At 41.0% G+C, this 14,308-nt stretch overlaps 1 protein-coding gene across 1 annotated transcript in view; it reads right to left on the minus strand.

The window, feature by feature from the left end:
- plcl1 (phospholipase C like 1) overlaps positions 1–14,308 on the minus strand; it is an 82,527-nt gene that overhangs the window by 26,322 nt on the left and 41,897 nt on the right. Inside the window, exons 2-4 of the mRNA XM_084023310.1 lie at positions 1,211–1,285; positions 842–1,129; positions 489–761 (exon numbers count right to left, since the gene is read on the minus strand). Coding sequence (XP_083879436.1) covers positions 489–761; positions 842–1,129; positions 1,211–1,285 — 636 coding nt within the window. The remainder of the gene's footprint in view (positions 1–488; positions 762–841; positions 1,130–1,210; positions 1,286–14,308) is intronic.

The raw sequence follows: 14,308 nt of genomic DNA on the forward strand, positions 1-14,308 counted from the left end.
TAGAAACACTGGTTTTATTGCAGTGTTTATAAACTACACTTTCACTACTGGTTGGCCCATGACTGTGAATATTGTTCTGTATATGGCTCCCCTTGCACTAACTGCTCTTCAGATATCCAAACTGACAAAAGTAGAAAAGCACCATTTATCTGGAAATGAGGGATCAAATGTGGCAACAACAAAAAAACAACCCTGCCATGTTTGTAGCTTCAAAAACCCACAGACATGATCACAAAGATGTTATAAACGAACATGTTGCTTTCTACCAGAAGATGGTCAATATCTCCGTCAGCTGGGTATCTGTTTTAGTATTATACACCAATATTTTATATTTTTCTGAGCTCTTTTAGTAATTGGTATTATGCAACCTTGTTAGCAAATTTACAGCTCCAGCAGACACGGAGCAATATAATCATTTATTTGCAAATGTGTTTTTGGTCCAATAATCACTCGTCTTTCAGCTTCACTTAGGTTCCCCCCCCCCTCACCTTGGCTTCCTTGATACCGGGGCAGAGTTTACAGATGGTGGCCACGGCCACGTCCTCTGACACAATGCCGTAGCCGTCTTCATCCACCTGGGCGAACTCCGCTGTCAGCCACTCACTCCTCATTTTGCCTCCCAGGCTGCCGTCCACCGCCACACCGCCTCCTTCCCCCATCAATCCTATCCCCCCGATGACTGAGGGGTGGGCCAACAGGTAGCGAAGCCCCGTCACCCAGATGTTGGCCACATCTGCCGACAATGCAACCAAGTCCAGAGACTGTAGGGACAGATGAGGAGATTAGTGGTTGGATGTGAACACTGACGGGTTGTAAAGGCAGGATGACGCCAGTGTGGTACCTGATAATCATCCCCGTGTATGATGGAGAAGGCTGCTTCCTCAGCCAGGTGCTCAGAGAGAGGGCCGTTGTGGAGGAACGTCTCGGTGCTCTTCCCCGTGCGAACCTCCCGGACGCTGGAGACGTCCAGCCGAGACCGGTCGGCGTCCTTCTTGGACGGCTCCCAGTGTAAGCAGCTGAGGTCGGCGTCCAGCGTGTAGAAACGACAGTAGACCCTGGAGTTGGGTCGGATCTTCTTCAGTTCACACCCACCCTGCATGAACGCCAAGCAGTCTGCTGCACTGCTCACCTGGGAAATAAACGGCAGCTTTGAGATCTATTCTTTAAAGATTGAATTGTTTTGTTTTGTAATTCTGTGATATTAACCTACTTTCTTCTCAGAAGGCATGCTACTGAAGGACACAGTCTTCTTCCTGCCACCACCCATCTTATGCACTGAGGGATCCTGGGAAAAAACAAAGAAATATGGCCAATGAGTCAAAACGAAAAGAAGAGTTTTTACAAGTTGAGAGCAACATTCATACAATCACACTCAGGGAACTAATAAACACTTGGCGCCCACTTTAAAGAGTGTAGTTAAAAAGATATTATTCTAGAGTTATACAGGTCATATTGTGGACTAGATGTTTGTGTTTCGTCCTGCGTCAGGATCACCAAACCGCATTTATGAAGAACCTTTGACACATGAATCCTGTTGCCATGAATGACTTTGGTCAAGTTGTTTTTTGAGACTAATGAATGTATTGGACGTAGGAAGGCGCTATACTTGGAGACCATTCGAGAGAGAGAGGGGTTGGAGAGTTCACTGTGTTGTGGGAGGTTTTTCCATTTGACGTCTGTAAAGTATGGCATAAAAAACACAAAAACCTTGTTAAAAAAACGCTATAAAACTAACTAAAGCAGAATAAAAGTGTTAAATTATTACATAACTCTCTTAGAAGCACTGTAAAACACAATTAAAAAAAGGATTTGAGAAATCCGTGTTCACACACACACACACACACACACACAAAGAGTTTTAAGGTTTAAAAAAAATCCAAAATGCTTCTCTCTTTCCTCCTCACTCGTCTAAGGAAGCTCCTTTGTTGTGTGATTCAGTCTTTTTCACCACAAAGGCACTGTATCATACAAATATAGTTTTTAGTATTTGATAAAAGAAAGCCATAGACTTTATATATAATAGATGTAGTGTACTACAATGGGTATGTAGTATACTACATACCCATTGGTTTTTGGACCACAGTTTTGAAACACCAAGTTCAACCTTTTTTCCGTTGCCGTCTTGGATTTTTTCAACCAGTGAAGGAAGTGACCATATTTGGACTGTGGAGGAGCGACGGTTGGATCTGACGAACACAAGCAGCAGAGTGGCAACCTTACTGGATCTGGATCCATCTGGCTTCTGGTGAGAAGCTGCTAACAAAGTTAGCTTCAATGATTTGAGGTCACTGCTATTAAGTGTTAAAGTCATCTGCATTGGTAAAGTCTAAAGTCAGCGCATCTGTTTCAGTTCCAGATGTGGATCAGTTAATTTCAGCATAGCTGGTGCCCTTTGTACGGGGTTCCAGTCGTTGCTCCTCTGCAGTGCAACAACATATTCAAATATTTTAGTGAAAAGGTCCTGCAACTGTTGCAAATGTTTCTTACAATCTACATGTTTTTACCTTTCCAATGAGCTAATTGTTGCCAATTTAACCACTTTAGTTATAAATGCTAATAAGGGCATTACAATGAGGCTGGAAATGTTTCTTATAATTTACATGCACTATGCAGTACATTAACATTACAATAAACTTGTGACGATTTTAGATTCTTTCTTCCTTGATTTTATCTGATAATGAGATAATTATCGTAATGACACAAATTGCCCAACATTAAATTTCATCCACTAGGTCACAGGAAACATTACTGGCTCCAAGAAATTATCAGTAGACGACAGGTGCATTTTCTTGTCACGCCCCGGTGTGTAAAGGCCTTAACGGTCGATATCTAAATGTGTAACAGAAGGACCTTTTTGGAAACGAAAAATCGCATCCTCACACAGATTTGGACAGAATGGATTTGACTTTCTCATCGTCTCCCTGAGCATCACATCTTCATTTAGCCTGGTGAGCTGGCTTGCAGGATGGATTTTCTTCAGCGAGATGGAAGCTCCAGGCATGCAGGGGCGTTAGAAAAAAAAGGAATTTTTCTTATATATCTCGAGAACGTTATGGTGTGAAACTAGAAAACATTCAAATTTAGCATGTAAGTTGGTTTCACACATCGAAAGAAGAAACAGCATCAGACAACTTACAAGTCATTTTGGGTTCTGGATACTTTAAAAACGAATCGGAGCAATATTGTAATGTTGTATTGTAGCGTATTGTTTATTAACATAATGCTTGACATGTATAGCTTTTATTGTCTTATTTATTTTTCTAATTGATATTATCATAGATTTTACTTCTGTGTCCATGGAAACTTGGAAATGAAAGCTTATTCGAATCATTCAAGGCATCAAGAACGTATTGGGTCCAGATTCTTAGATATAATATATGTTTTAATAATAATAGTGTATTATTCTTAGTGAATATATGGTGGTTTTCTTTGTCTGTTTCAATAATCTCAGGGCCAGATTTACAAAAAACAAATGGTGCTGCGGTTTTCAGTTAGCCATGATCACTGTGATGAAGAGGTAGCAGTTACCGAACTAGACAAATTAAAGCCACATTAATTATATACAAGGCACACACACACACACACATACACACACACACACTGCAAGAGAAGGTGGAGATGGTGTTGCTCAGGATGTAAATACTGAGGTATTTAGCCAAATTCAGTTAAATGTCTGAACAAGCAGAAACGTTTAGTTTGCAGTGCGAAGCAGTCAGATTGCGTCCATTATTAATCAGTCCTGCTTCAATTTAATGTCTTATAATTTAGTCATGCTGCATGTATTGCATGCACATTTATTTTCCCTCCAGTCTTTTTTCTTGTGGCTCTTTTGAACCCCGTCAGTGGCGTGTCTGTGCCTCCGTTTCAGAGGCAGAGACTTTCCTGCAAAACTGTCACTGACTGATGCGGCGACCTCAGTAAGTCCAGCAGAATAAATAATCCTCCTTTGTTGACATGTCTTCTCCTATTATTTGCACAATTCTCCCTTCAATACATGCAAAGAGGAAAGAGCTGCTCAATAAGTTGTGATGGGAATTTGTCATAATTTTATGACATTTTAGAGAGCAATCGGAAATGAAATTGATTGTTGAGTGAATCCCTACTCGTATTTAACAAAAGAAATCAGGAGGTATTTTTTTGACAAAAATGTAATTTTCCGTCTTCCTGGTGAAGCTTTGTGTTATAACAAGAAACCATTGTGATTGTTGTTTCTGGGGACAGATTTAAAGTCTGAATCCAACCCCATTTTAAGCTGCTTGTATGAAGTACAGTTATTTTTCTGTCGAGGGTGGAACACAACACGCACCCACGCACTATTCTGTCACCCTGCTTCCTGCCTCTGGCCATCTCCGTCTGGTGACAGATTGATTGGCAGCTTCATCTCTGCTCAACGTGCAAATGTCAATATTTAGTTATCTTTCATTAGCCCTGCATGGGATTTTTACTGATAATAGCTCTTCACTGGTTTGCAATGAGCTGCGATGGGCTCGGCTGAAATGACAGCAGTAATTACTTGCGGCGCTGAGAGGAGAGAGCCGGCCACGCCGCCGGCATACAGGCATTTCCACGGTTACCTCCATCAGCCAGCAGTGTTCGGTTTGTACAGATATATACTGTAGTGATGAGGCTGTACTCAGAGTACTCAGTAGAAGTACTCAGATCCCTAAGTAAAAGTACTACTACCACACTGTGATAAGACACAAATAAATAAAAATGACATAAAATGAAAATACTCAAATAATGTAGTAGGGATGCTCCGATCACAGGAATCATAAATCTGCCGATAGCGATCGCAGAATGGATGGGAGAATAATTATATAAACATATAAACATATACATACATATATATAACAATAAAGATATTTATGTACCACAATCAACTTTTTATTTGTGTAAACATTACATGTTTTGCTCTTGACATGCTCTGTCAAGAGCGATAGTGAAATGAGCTGAGTGACGGGTGTCTTTGGGATTTGTTTTGCCCGGGCTTGTTTCTCAAACTCGCCATATTCTGTTGTGTGGGGCTTTCTCAAATGTCGGATTAGGTTAGTTGTATTAAATTGTCGTTGTTGATTACCACCTCTTGGAATTTCAGCATCGCATTGTGTTGCAAACAGCAAGTTTTACATATTTTTTGGAAATTGAAAAAATTCCAGACCGGAGAACTCTGTCAGCCTCATAAAGCAGAGCGGCAAAACTGTCGCAGGTAATTTACTTCTCATATAATTAAGGTCAGGCACAGAATAACAGTCTCGGGTAAAAAAAAAAATATATATATATATATATAAAAAAAAAAAAAAATATATATATATATATATATATATATATATATATATATATAAGCAAACAGATTTTCTGATCTGCTCTTTGAGGGCCCACCGATCAACCTGTTTAGGGTTCATATCGGCCAATAACGATCGGCGGCCAATCAATCGGAGCATCCCTATAATGGAGGTCTACAAGTATATGAGTAAATGTATGTCGCTGGGTTCACCGCTTGAAATGGCCTTGAATGTGGAAGGAAAAACCACTGGAGGCAAAGTGCAGGTGATAAAAACACCTACATAACACAGCAAGCAGCCACACAAATCCACTCAAACGTCTTTATGTCTTTCATAAGTGTCGTGAGTGCTGAAATAAAACAGGAGGTTGTAGACATTTGGTGTTTCGTTGACATTGGTTTTACTTCACACAGACGATTTCCTTTCAAATATGTTCCCTTACTTCTGACCTTATTAAAATCCAATATGTAGTCAGGCAACATATTCTGAGGTTCATATGGTGTCTTATGAAAAGCTTTAGGAAAAGGTGGTGGTTTGGGTTAATATGTACGTTTGTTACGTAACTTATGGTCTCCTGGTAAACCACCCGACCACCCTGACTTCCTCCCTACGACTTTCTTGCCCTTTATATACGTCACATGGCTCTGCAGTCCCGGCTCACAGGTTAGATATGACTTACAGTGCATCACTTTGGTAGGCAGAAGTACAAACAGTGAATGAGAAACAGCCTCTGTAAAGTAAGTGGTAACCCCTGTTTTATAACGCTTTTGTTGATTAATTGACTGACCTTAACATAATCAGCAACTAAGTGGATAATTGATTAATCATTTCAGTCATTTTGCAAAGAAAAATAGTGAAAGAAAACAAACGTAATGAGATTCAGTCTTCTCAAATGAGAGGATGTGTGGCATTTCTTTGTCCTTCGTCATCAGCAACTGAATATTGGAGGGAAAAAAATATTTTTGAAGGTGACGACTTGCGTTCATGACCAAAGAAATAATCAGATTAACCAATGATGAACATTATCATTAGCTGATGCCCTAATATAACAGATGTGATAAAAACAATATTATGCTTTTTGAGCGGATACAGCCAGCAATGGGTCTCCAGGACTTTGGCTGCAAACAGCTTGAAACCGAATATTGTGTTTGTGTGATTGGATCTGTTGTGTGTGTGAAGAGCTGATACGCAAACAGATATAAGGCAGTAACCTGACATCATCATCATCATCATCAATAATTAACATGAAGGGCAACCGGAGCTTGGCTGGAAAATCAGGTTTATCAACTCCAAACAACGCCAACAATCTTTGGTTTATATTTATATATTGTTTTCAATATGTCACCATATTTAACAAAACCTCCTGTCGCTCCCAGCTGATCTACTGACCACAGGGTATGAATAAACAAGGTCCACTCTGTCCTGCGCTTAAAGCTGACAACTTTACTTCCTACACACTGACAACACACACCCACACTCACACACACACACACACACACACACTTCAGTGGTTCACATAAATGTCATTAAATCACAAAACAACACACAAACTGTCCAGGAAGCAAAGCGAACAGTATTTCAGCTGAAACTGACATAAGGGCCGATGATTAACTGATCTTAAGGCAGCTACATTTCAAGGTGTTAATGTCGTCACAAAGTCCTGTAAACACAGGCTGGATTTGAGTTCTCACAGGCCTCGGCTCTGCTTCCTGCCGTCTGGTTGTAGCTGACACTTTGCTGAGCCAGACCCTGAGAGTCTGGTGGGTCTGGAGCCCCAGGAGAGAAATAATGTGCATACAGACTTTAAGGATGAACTTGTCTTTGTGCAAAGGTAAGTGGAGGGATGGAACCACTTCAACATCAACAAGTCCTCCCGATTACATTTTTTTTTAAAGTGTCTTTTGTCCATACCTGGTAATAGTATTTTCAATCTAGGAGCAGCACAACAAAAGTGTTACAAATCAAGGTTGAAAGATCAATCAGTTTTGTATTATTTAAGTTGGATGTTTGTATATGTAAAGTACAACTGAGGCAGGTGGGACACTGAATAATGGACAAACCCAAAGCAGCTTACTAACAACAAAAATAAAAAATATTCATTACGAAGAAACAGCAGTACATCATGGGCTAATGGGTGTTGGCATTGCATGTTAGTGTCTTACGGAACATTATTTTTGGTATGACCGTCATAATTTGGGCACATATTACTATATTATAGTTATTGCAAGTGGGTAGAAATGATATAAACTTAAAATATCAATATTACAAATATCTAAAAATGAAAGTTGTATCTTGAAAATATAATGTCAACCAAATATTCTGAAGTATTTTTAGGGATTTCGTTTAACAATTACTTTGAGGGACTTTATCAATTTTCTTCTCTTCAGTGCATATATTTTAGGTTAATTACCCTCATTCACTGCTGTTTTTCTGATGTCTACTCTTTGATGACAGTAAACATTTGATCACAAAATCAAAGGGTTGCTCTTTAAGCTTGCAAATCAACCGCTGAGAAGATGCGTACGAAAGCTTTGTAGAGCACGTTGGACCTTGTGTTGAGAATATGTTTCACAAGCAGGTGAGTTTAAATCAAGACATTCTGACTCCAACCGTTCGGTGCATCTTTGGGCCAAAGAAGCGATGACGTACAGTGATTACGTCAGAGCGAGGGCCGGGAGGGAGTGAAGTAGAGAGAGAGCTGAAAATCGTTGCCTCGTCCCGTTTGCTACACAAACACGTATTGATTTCCAATTCCAATATTCCCACAACTCCTAGCACACGGACAGACGCAGATTGGATAGAGAGTTTCCAATAAAGACTGTTTGCCTTGTTTGTCTTTGTTCACGTAACTGTCCCAGAAAATGTCTTTTTTATTAAGTTGGTCAGCGAGGAGGCTGGACAGACGAGCTTAGAGAAAGCAGGTCAGCGGGTATTTAGGTGGATGGAGCCGGGCGGGGTGGCCGTGTGAGCGACGCTGCTTTAGGGCGACGTGGACATTTGGGAACATTGACGTTGTTGTGGCTGTCCATACTAATCCGGTGTGTGCATGCGTGCATGTTGTGCATGTTTCCACGGTCACTTTGACATCTCGGTGCATGACACACGATGCCATCCAGGAAACTATGGCCACGTCCTTCTAAAGCCTTTAATGCAGCGCTCTGTTTGGCCTAAAAGGGCATCTATCAGTTATAATCCACAGTCTGCTTTAAGCTCCCTCTCTCTCTCCCTCTCTCTCTAGCTCAGATGTGATCATTCTCTCCATCACTGAGCTGCGGCCAGGAGAGGGAAAAAAAATCTCAGCACAGATGGAGAGATGCTGAAGAGAAATGAGAACAAAAGGCTGGAGGGAGAAAAAAACAGAGGAGACGCAAGAAAGGTCAGATGAGACAAATGAAAAGATGTTCTTCAGTGGAAAAGCTGCCTTGACAATGGGCGCACACAACAGAAATAAATAATGTGGTGTAAACTGGATGAAAGAATAGATGAGAGGTGGGAGATGGAAAGGATTGAGATGCAACAAGTGGGGACACAGAGAGTAAAAGTAGAATAAATGCATACAGAATGATAGGTTGTTGGTCTATGAATAAAAATGACGTTCCCACACAAAAAAACTGCATTAGGTTTGGGGCCCAAACTCACGTAGGTTAGCTGGACAACAACCTGCCAATCCCAGGTACGATCCCTCAACCACTCGCCTATAGCTAGAATGATTGACAGCAGCTCAAATCATGAGACATTCACTGACATACAAACGTAGCACTACCCATTACACTTACCTTGAACAACATATTCCTCCAACCACAATAACACTCACAACATAACAGGTTGACATTACAGGTCACCAGCCACCAGAACGTTTCTCACTGGATGAGTTTCAGGCCGATTATACTGGAGCACCAACTTGCGTTCATGACTTCAGACAACAACAAACCACAGTGAACATGAACGAGGAAGAAGCTGATGAGACCGCTTTGGTTGGCCCCTTGGATGGGAAATTTTGTTATAAAAAACTAACGGATGGAAGCGTCGATAAGAGCATGGTTGTGTGCAAGCTATGCAACAAGGAATTTGCATATCACCGCAGCACATCAAGCCTCAAGTATCACCTCAATGCAAAACATATAGCAGCTAGCGTGGACGCTAGCGTGGTAGCTAGCATGGACGTTAGCCCAACTCCGAGTACAAGGACCCACACCCAACCCACACTCCACCAGATGCTATTGCTACACTTAATGGCAAAAATTGCACTGGTCTGTTGGACTTGGTTGAACAAAAATAAACAATATTTTGTTGCTTAAGCTTATGTATTCAGTCATTATTCAATGGTATACTAAAAATCCATGTGAAAAAAAATTACTTCTCACTGTTCTCAGGTCAAATTTATATGCGATTAAAATGCGATTAATTTCGATTAATTAATTACAAAGTCTCTAATTAATTAGATTAATTTTTTTAAATCAAGTCCCGGCCCTAAAAATTACATAATGTAAACATTTAACTGTGCAAACATCTGCCTTAAGAAAACAATGCAAGTCGCTTGTTTTGTAACTTTACGAATGTTTAAAAAAAGAGAAAACTGAAAGCTTTGAATACTGTGGTGAGGCTCAGATATGGCTGAGATATGCAGGCGGTCCACTGCTGTGCTTTACCAAACTGCACTACTTATCTCCTTGCATCTTTTGGATTGCTGCCCCTAGCGACTAAAAAAGACGTTATGATGGGCCGTTGTTTCGGCTCTGCTAACACTCATGGACACGTGCACACGTCATCATGCCTTCACCGTAGTCAGTGTGATGGTCCTTTTTAGGTGACTGAAAAGATTTGTGGTGTTTCCCAACTTGGTTGACACCGACAGATGACATAATTTGCAGACAAATCGTAATCTGCACCTCGTCACTTTTTAGACCACCAAATAACGGACGTCATCATTTCGGAGGGAAACACTTTCACTGACGTCCTCCTCACCGGTTCCACTCATTTTTCCAATTTAGAGTTTCTCATTGTGGTTTCCAAAGCTTTCTTTTTACCAGCTCTTCCTTACAGCCTTTCACTCAAACATTGCTTTGCGGTAGGAAATGGTTGTGTACTTTGACATGCAAGCCAAAAACTGACTGGCTGCTTACTCGATCTATCCACATGGGTGAAAATGTACAAGGCTAATCACAGAATAATCAACTTGATTGCAATGTTGGATGGAGATTGTTTAATCGCCCAGCCCCCTTTGATACTTTTATCTGACTGCTACATGAGAAAGAAATATGGGTACATTTTTTACAGTGGTCGGCTCAATGTCAGATCGCATATTTGAAAATATTAACAAGCTAAAAAATGCATAAATGGATTCCATGACTAATTCAGAGGATCTGTTTATGCTTACATGTAATTGCAATTTCTGTTAAATTGATTTATGGTGATGTTATCAATCAATGAGTTAAGTGGAGAGGACAACTGTTGTCAAAGTACATTTTCCAATAAACGTCATTTCTTACGTATGATATTCTTGCCAATTAATAATAACAAGTCCTAACAACGTGAGATGAGCTTCTATTTAGAGCTCATTTTCTCAAGTGACAGAAATCAACATCATGGTAATAAACTAAGATACATGTTGAGGATTAGTCACACTTTTATCTTAAACAAGAACTAATGAACTGATTCACAACTGGAACTGAAAAGTGGACGGACAGATGTGCTGACTTTTGACACGGTAAAAGTGTGTCTAAAATATGGTGAAAGTTGACCCACATGATTAATGGTGCATCGTGGCAAAAAAAATCCTTCATGGTGGATGGTTATAGCAGCACGAGAGCCCAAACACCAGCAACAACAGAGGCTGTGAAACTGAAGAAGAAGAGAACACAAGGCCGGACTCAACAGACCACAGCTGCAACTAAAAGCTCAGGTGTGGGAGGAAGAAAGACTGGGAAGTGATGGTAACTGATCGAATCTAAACTCAGATGAGTGACGACATTAATGTATATGATATTTCTTGGCGGTCTTCGAGGACGAACTGACGAGCTTCGGATTGAAGGGACAGTGTGCAGGATTCGGCGGCATCACGGTTTTGCACTCAAGTTAATGCAGTTTCCCAAGCATGTCAGAGACGTGGCCTTCAGGTAACATCAAAATGCAAATGATAAGTTTTATATCCATAAATGCAAATGATCTGACAGAAAACCATTGAGACGAGAAATTACTTTGACTCATCAATCAGGACTTATTATGAAAACCTCTTTATAGTTCAAATATTCTTCGATTTTTTTGTTACTTTTCTTCTTGTTTATCCTTCATGGCTTTGGAATAAAAACCCATGCATGCATTCATCCCTGCAGAAAGCCACTAATGTGAGGATCAGGACTGTGTCCCCCTGTCCCACACAGTGACCTTCACCAGCTCTAACCATAACACAGATACTGAATTTCCCTTCAGCAATGGAACGTAAACCTGAAAATCTATTTACAACTGTGACAAAACACACACACACACACACACCATCACTCATCAATCCCTATTAAGAGTCTGCACGCTGCCTCGATGTTTCCATCCATTGACAAACTTGTTTATACAACTTGTTAACCATAATACAGTACTCTCACACACACACACACACACACACACACTCAGACTGCTGCACACACCAGACCAGCACCTGGCAGTTGCATAAATCCAGTCCCAATCTGATCCCATGATCTGGCTAATAATCCCAGAGCACATTGGCAGAAGATTACCACAATAGATTAGTGCACTGCCGCCTAGTCTTACAGCCACTAATCCACAGCAAAGGACGGCCGCTATGTAGCACAGTCAGCACACCAGCCCAGAATGAATAAGTCTTATTAGCTAAGAATAATATTTACTGACATATCTCATTATGTATATACAGTTGTCTGACATATTTGGACAGATTTACTTGCTGCAGGCATGCAAACTCATCAGGGGTGAAAAAAGGTGACAAAGATGGAGAAAACTATTTTTATTATGAAAATAAGGAACATTTCAAACACTGCCAAAAGGCTACAGGTCACAATACGCTACAGAAAAGTGTCTCTTATGCTATAATAAAAAAAATGCATAATTCTGTATCAGGCATGGACATAGATCAGTATTATTATAATATTATTATGTGTTTACGCTTAAGACTAAACAGTGTCATAGAGGAAAATAGCTCATCACAACTATGCATGGGACGATGTGATTATCCTGGCCAAAACAACGTGATTCCAAATATGATCCAGATTATCATCAAATTATGCTTAAAACTATTAAAATTGCACTTAAACATACTGGAAGCACTTCACATGATGTTATGAGACCAATATATGTATTGCATCACAGGTAAGACAAATATGTTTTCTTTTCTGAAAAACAATCAAATATATAATAATAATAAAATGTTTGTTTTAATTGAGGCTCTATTTTTCACTTGTCTACCATGATAACGAATTAGACAGCTTTTTCAAGTCAGCCTTGATGATGTTCACAATTCTACACCATCAACTTATTATCTTTTTAGCGCGGCTCTTATATCGTCCCACCACTAGTCATAACAGACTTTGCCCGTGTGTGTGTCTTTGACTCTGCAATGCCATCTCTTGTGCTAAATCGCACGAAGTCACTGAGCACCGAGAAGCTTATTGAAAGGCAAGACGGACCGAGTGCTGAGAGTCTGTGTGAGGGAGCAGAAAGAGTCGTAGAGAATCTTTTATAAATCGGAAAAACACTTTGAGGCAGTCGTGAGACACCAGAATGATTAATTGATATCCGTGACTGGGTGGTGAGCGTGTAGGTGGGACTGTGTGTGTGTGAGAGTGAAAGGTGTGATTCACACAGTACCTCTGTGTGGTATTGTTTGTCACTTCCTGCACAGTATGGATGCTGGACTGTGCGGCGAACCATCGCAACAGACGGCTCGATTGGAATCAATATAAATGCAGCACAATTATCTTCTGCAAGTTAGAATCATGACAAGTGCAGTTCGATCCGCAATGACCTGAAGCCTTTCGTGGTCTGTGAGTAATTATTCCTTGCACTCCGGAAAATTAAAATCATTCTTATTGTCGGTTGGTGTAAAATAGAAAGTGATGGTGAGTTCTTGAAATGTGTTTTAAAGAAAGAAGAACAACTAAACCAGAACTCTGACTTATGTTTGGGTTTCTATTTTTAGAAATATTCACGTTGAGATTCTAGACTGTACAATAACTCAAAGCAGTCAAATAATAAGCCATAATCTTGGTGAGGTCCCAGGAGTGAGTCAGGATAGTTGTTCGGTCCCAGGAGTGGGTCAGAATGGTTGTCTGGTCCCAGGAGTGGGTCAGTATTGTTGTCCAGTCCAAGGAGTGGGTCAGTATTGTTGTCCAGTCCAAGGAGTTGGTCAGTATTGTTGTCCAGTCCAAGGAGTTGGTCAGGATTGTTGTCTGGTTCCAGGAGTGGGTCAGGATTGTTGTCCAGACCCAGGAGTGGGTCAGGATTGTTGCCTGGTCCCAGGAGTGGGTCAGGATTGTTGTCTGGTTCCAGTAGTGGGTCAGGATTGTTGTCCAGACCCAGGAGTGGGTCAGGATTGTTGCCTGGTCCCAAGAGTGGGTCAGGATTGTTGTCTGGTTCCAGGAGTGGGTCAGGATTGTTGTCTGGTTCCAGGAGTGGGTCAGGATTGTTGCCTGGTCCCAGGAGTGGGTCAGGATTGTTGTCTGGTCCCAGGAGTTTGTCAGGATAGTTGTTCGGTCCCAGGAGTGGGTCAGGATTGTTGTCTGGTCCCAGGAGTGGGTCAGTATTGTTGTCCAGTCCCAGGAGTGGGTCCGGATTGTTGTCTGGTTCCAGGAGTGGATCAGGATTGTTGCCTGGTTCCAGGAGTGGGTCAGGATTGTTGCCTGGTTCCAGGAGTGGGTCAGGATTGTTGCCTGGTCCCAGGAGTTGGTCAGGATAGTTGTTTGGTCACTGGAGTGGGTCAGTATTGTTGTCCAGTCCCAAGAGTGGGTCAGGATTGTTGTCTGGTTCCAGGAGTGGATCAGGATTGTTGCCTGGTCCCAGGA

The sequence above is a fragment of the Eutrigla gurnardus genome (genome assembly GCF_963514095.1).
Source record: "Eutrigla gurnardus genome assembly, chromosome: 12".
NCBI classification, from domain to species: Eukaryota; Metazoa; Chordata; class Actinopteri; order Perciformes; family Triglidae; genus Eutrigla; species Eutrigla gurnardus.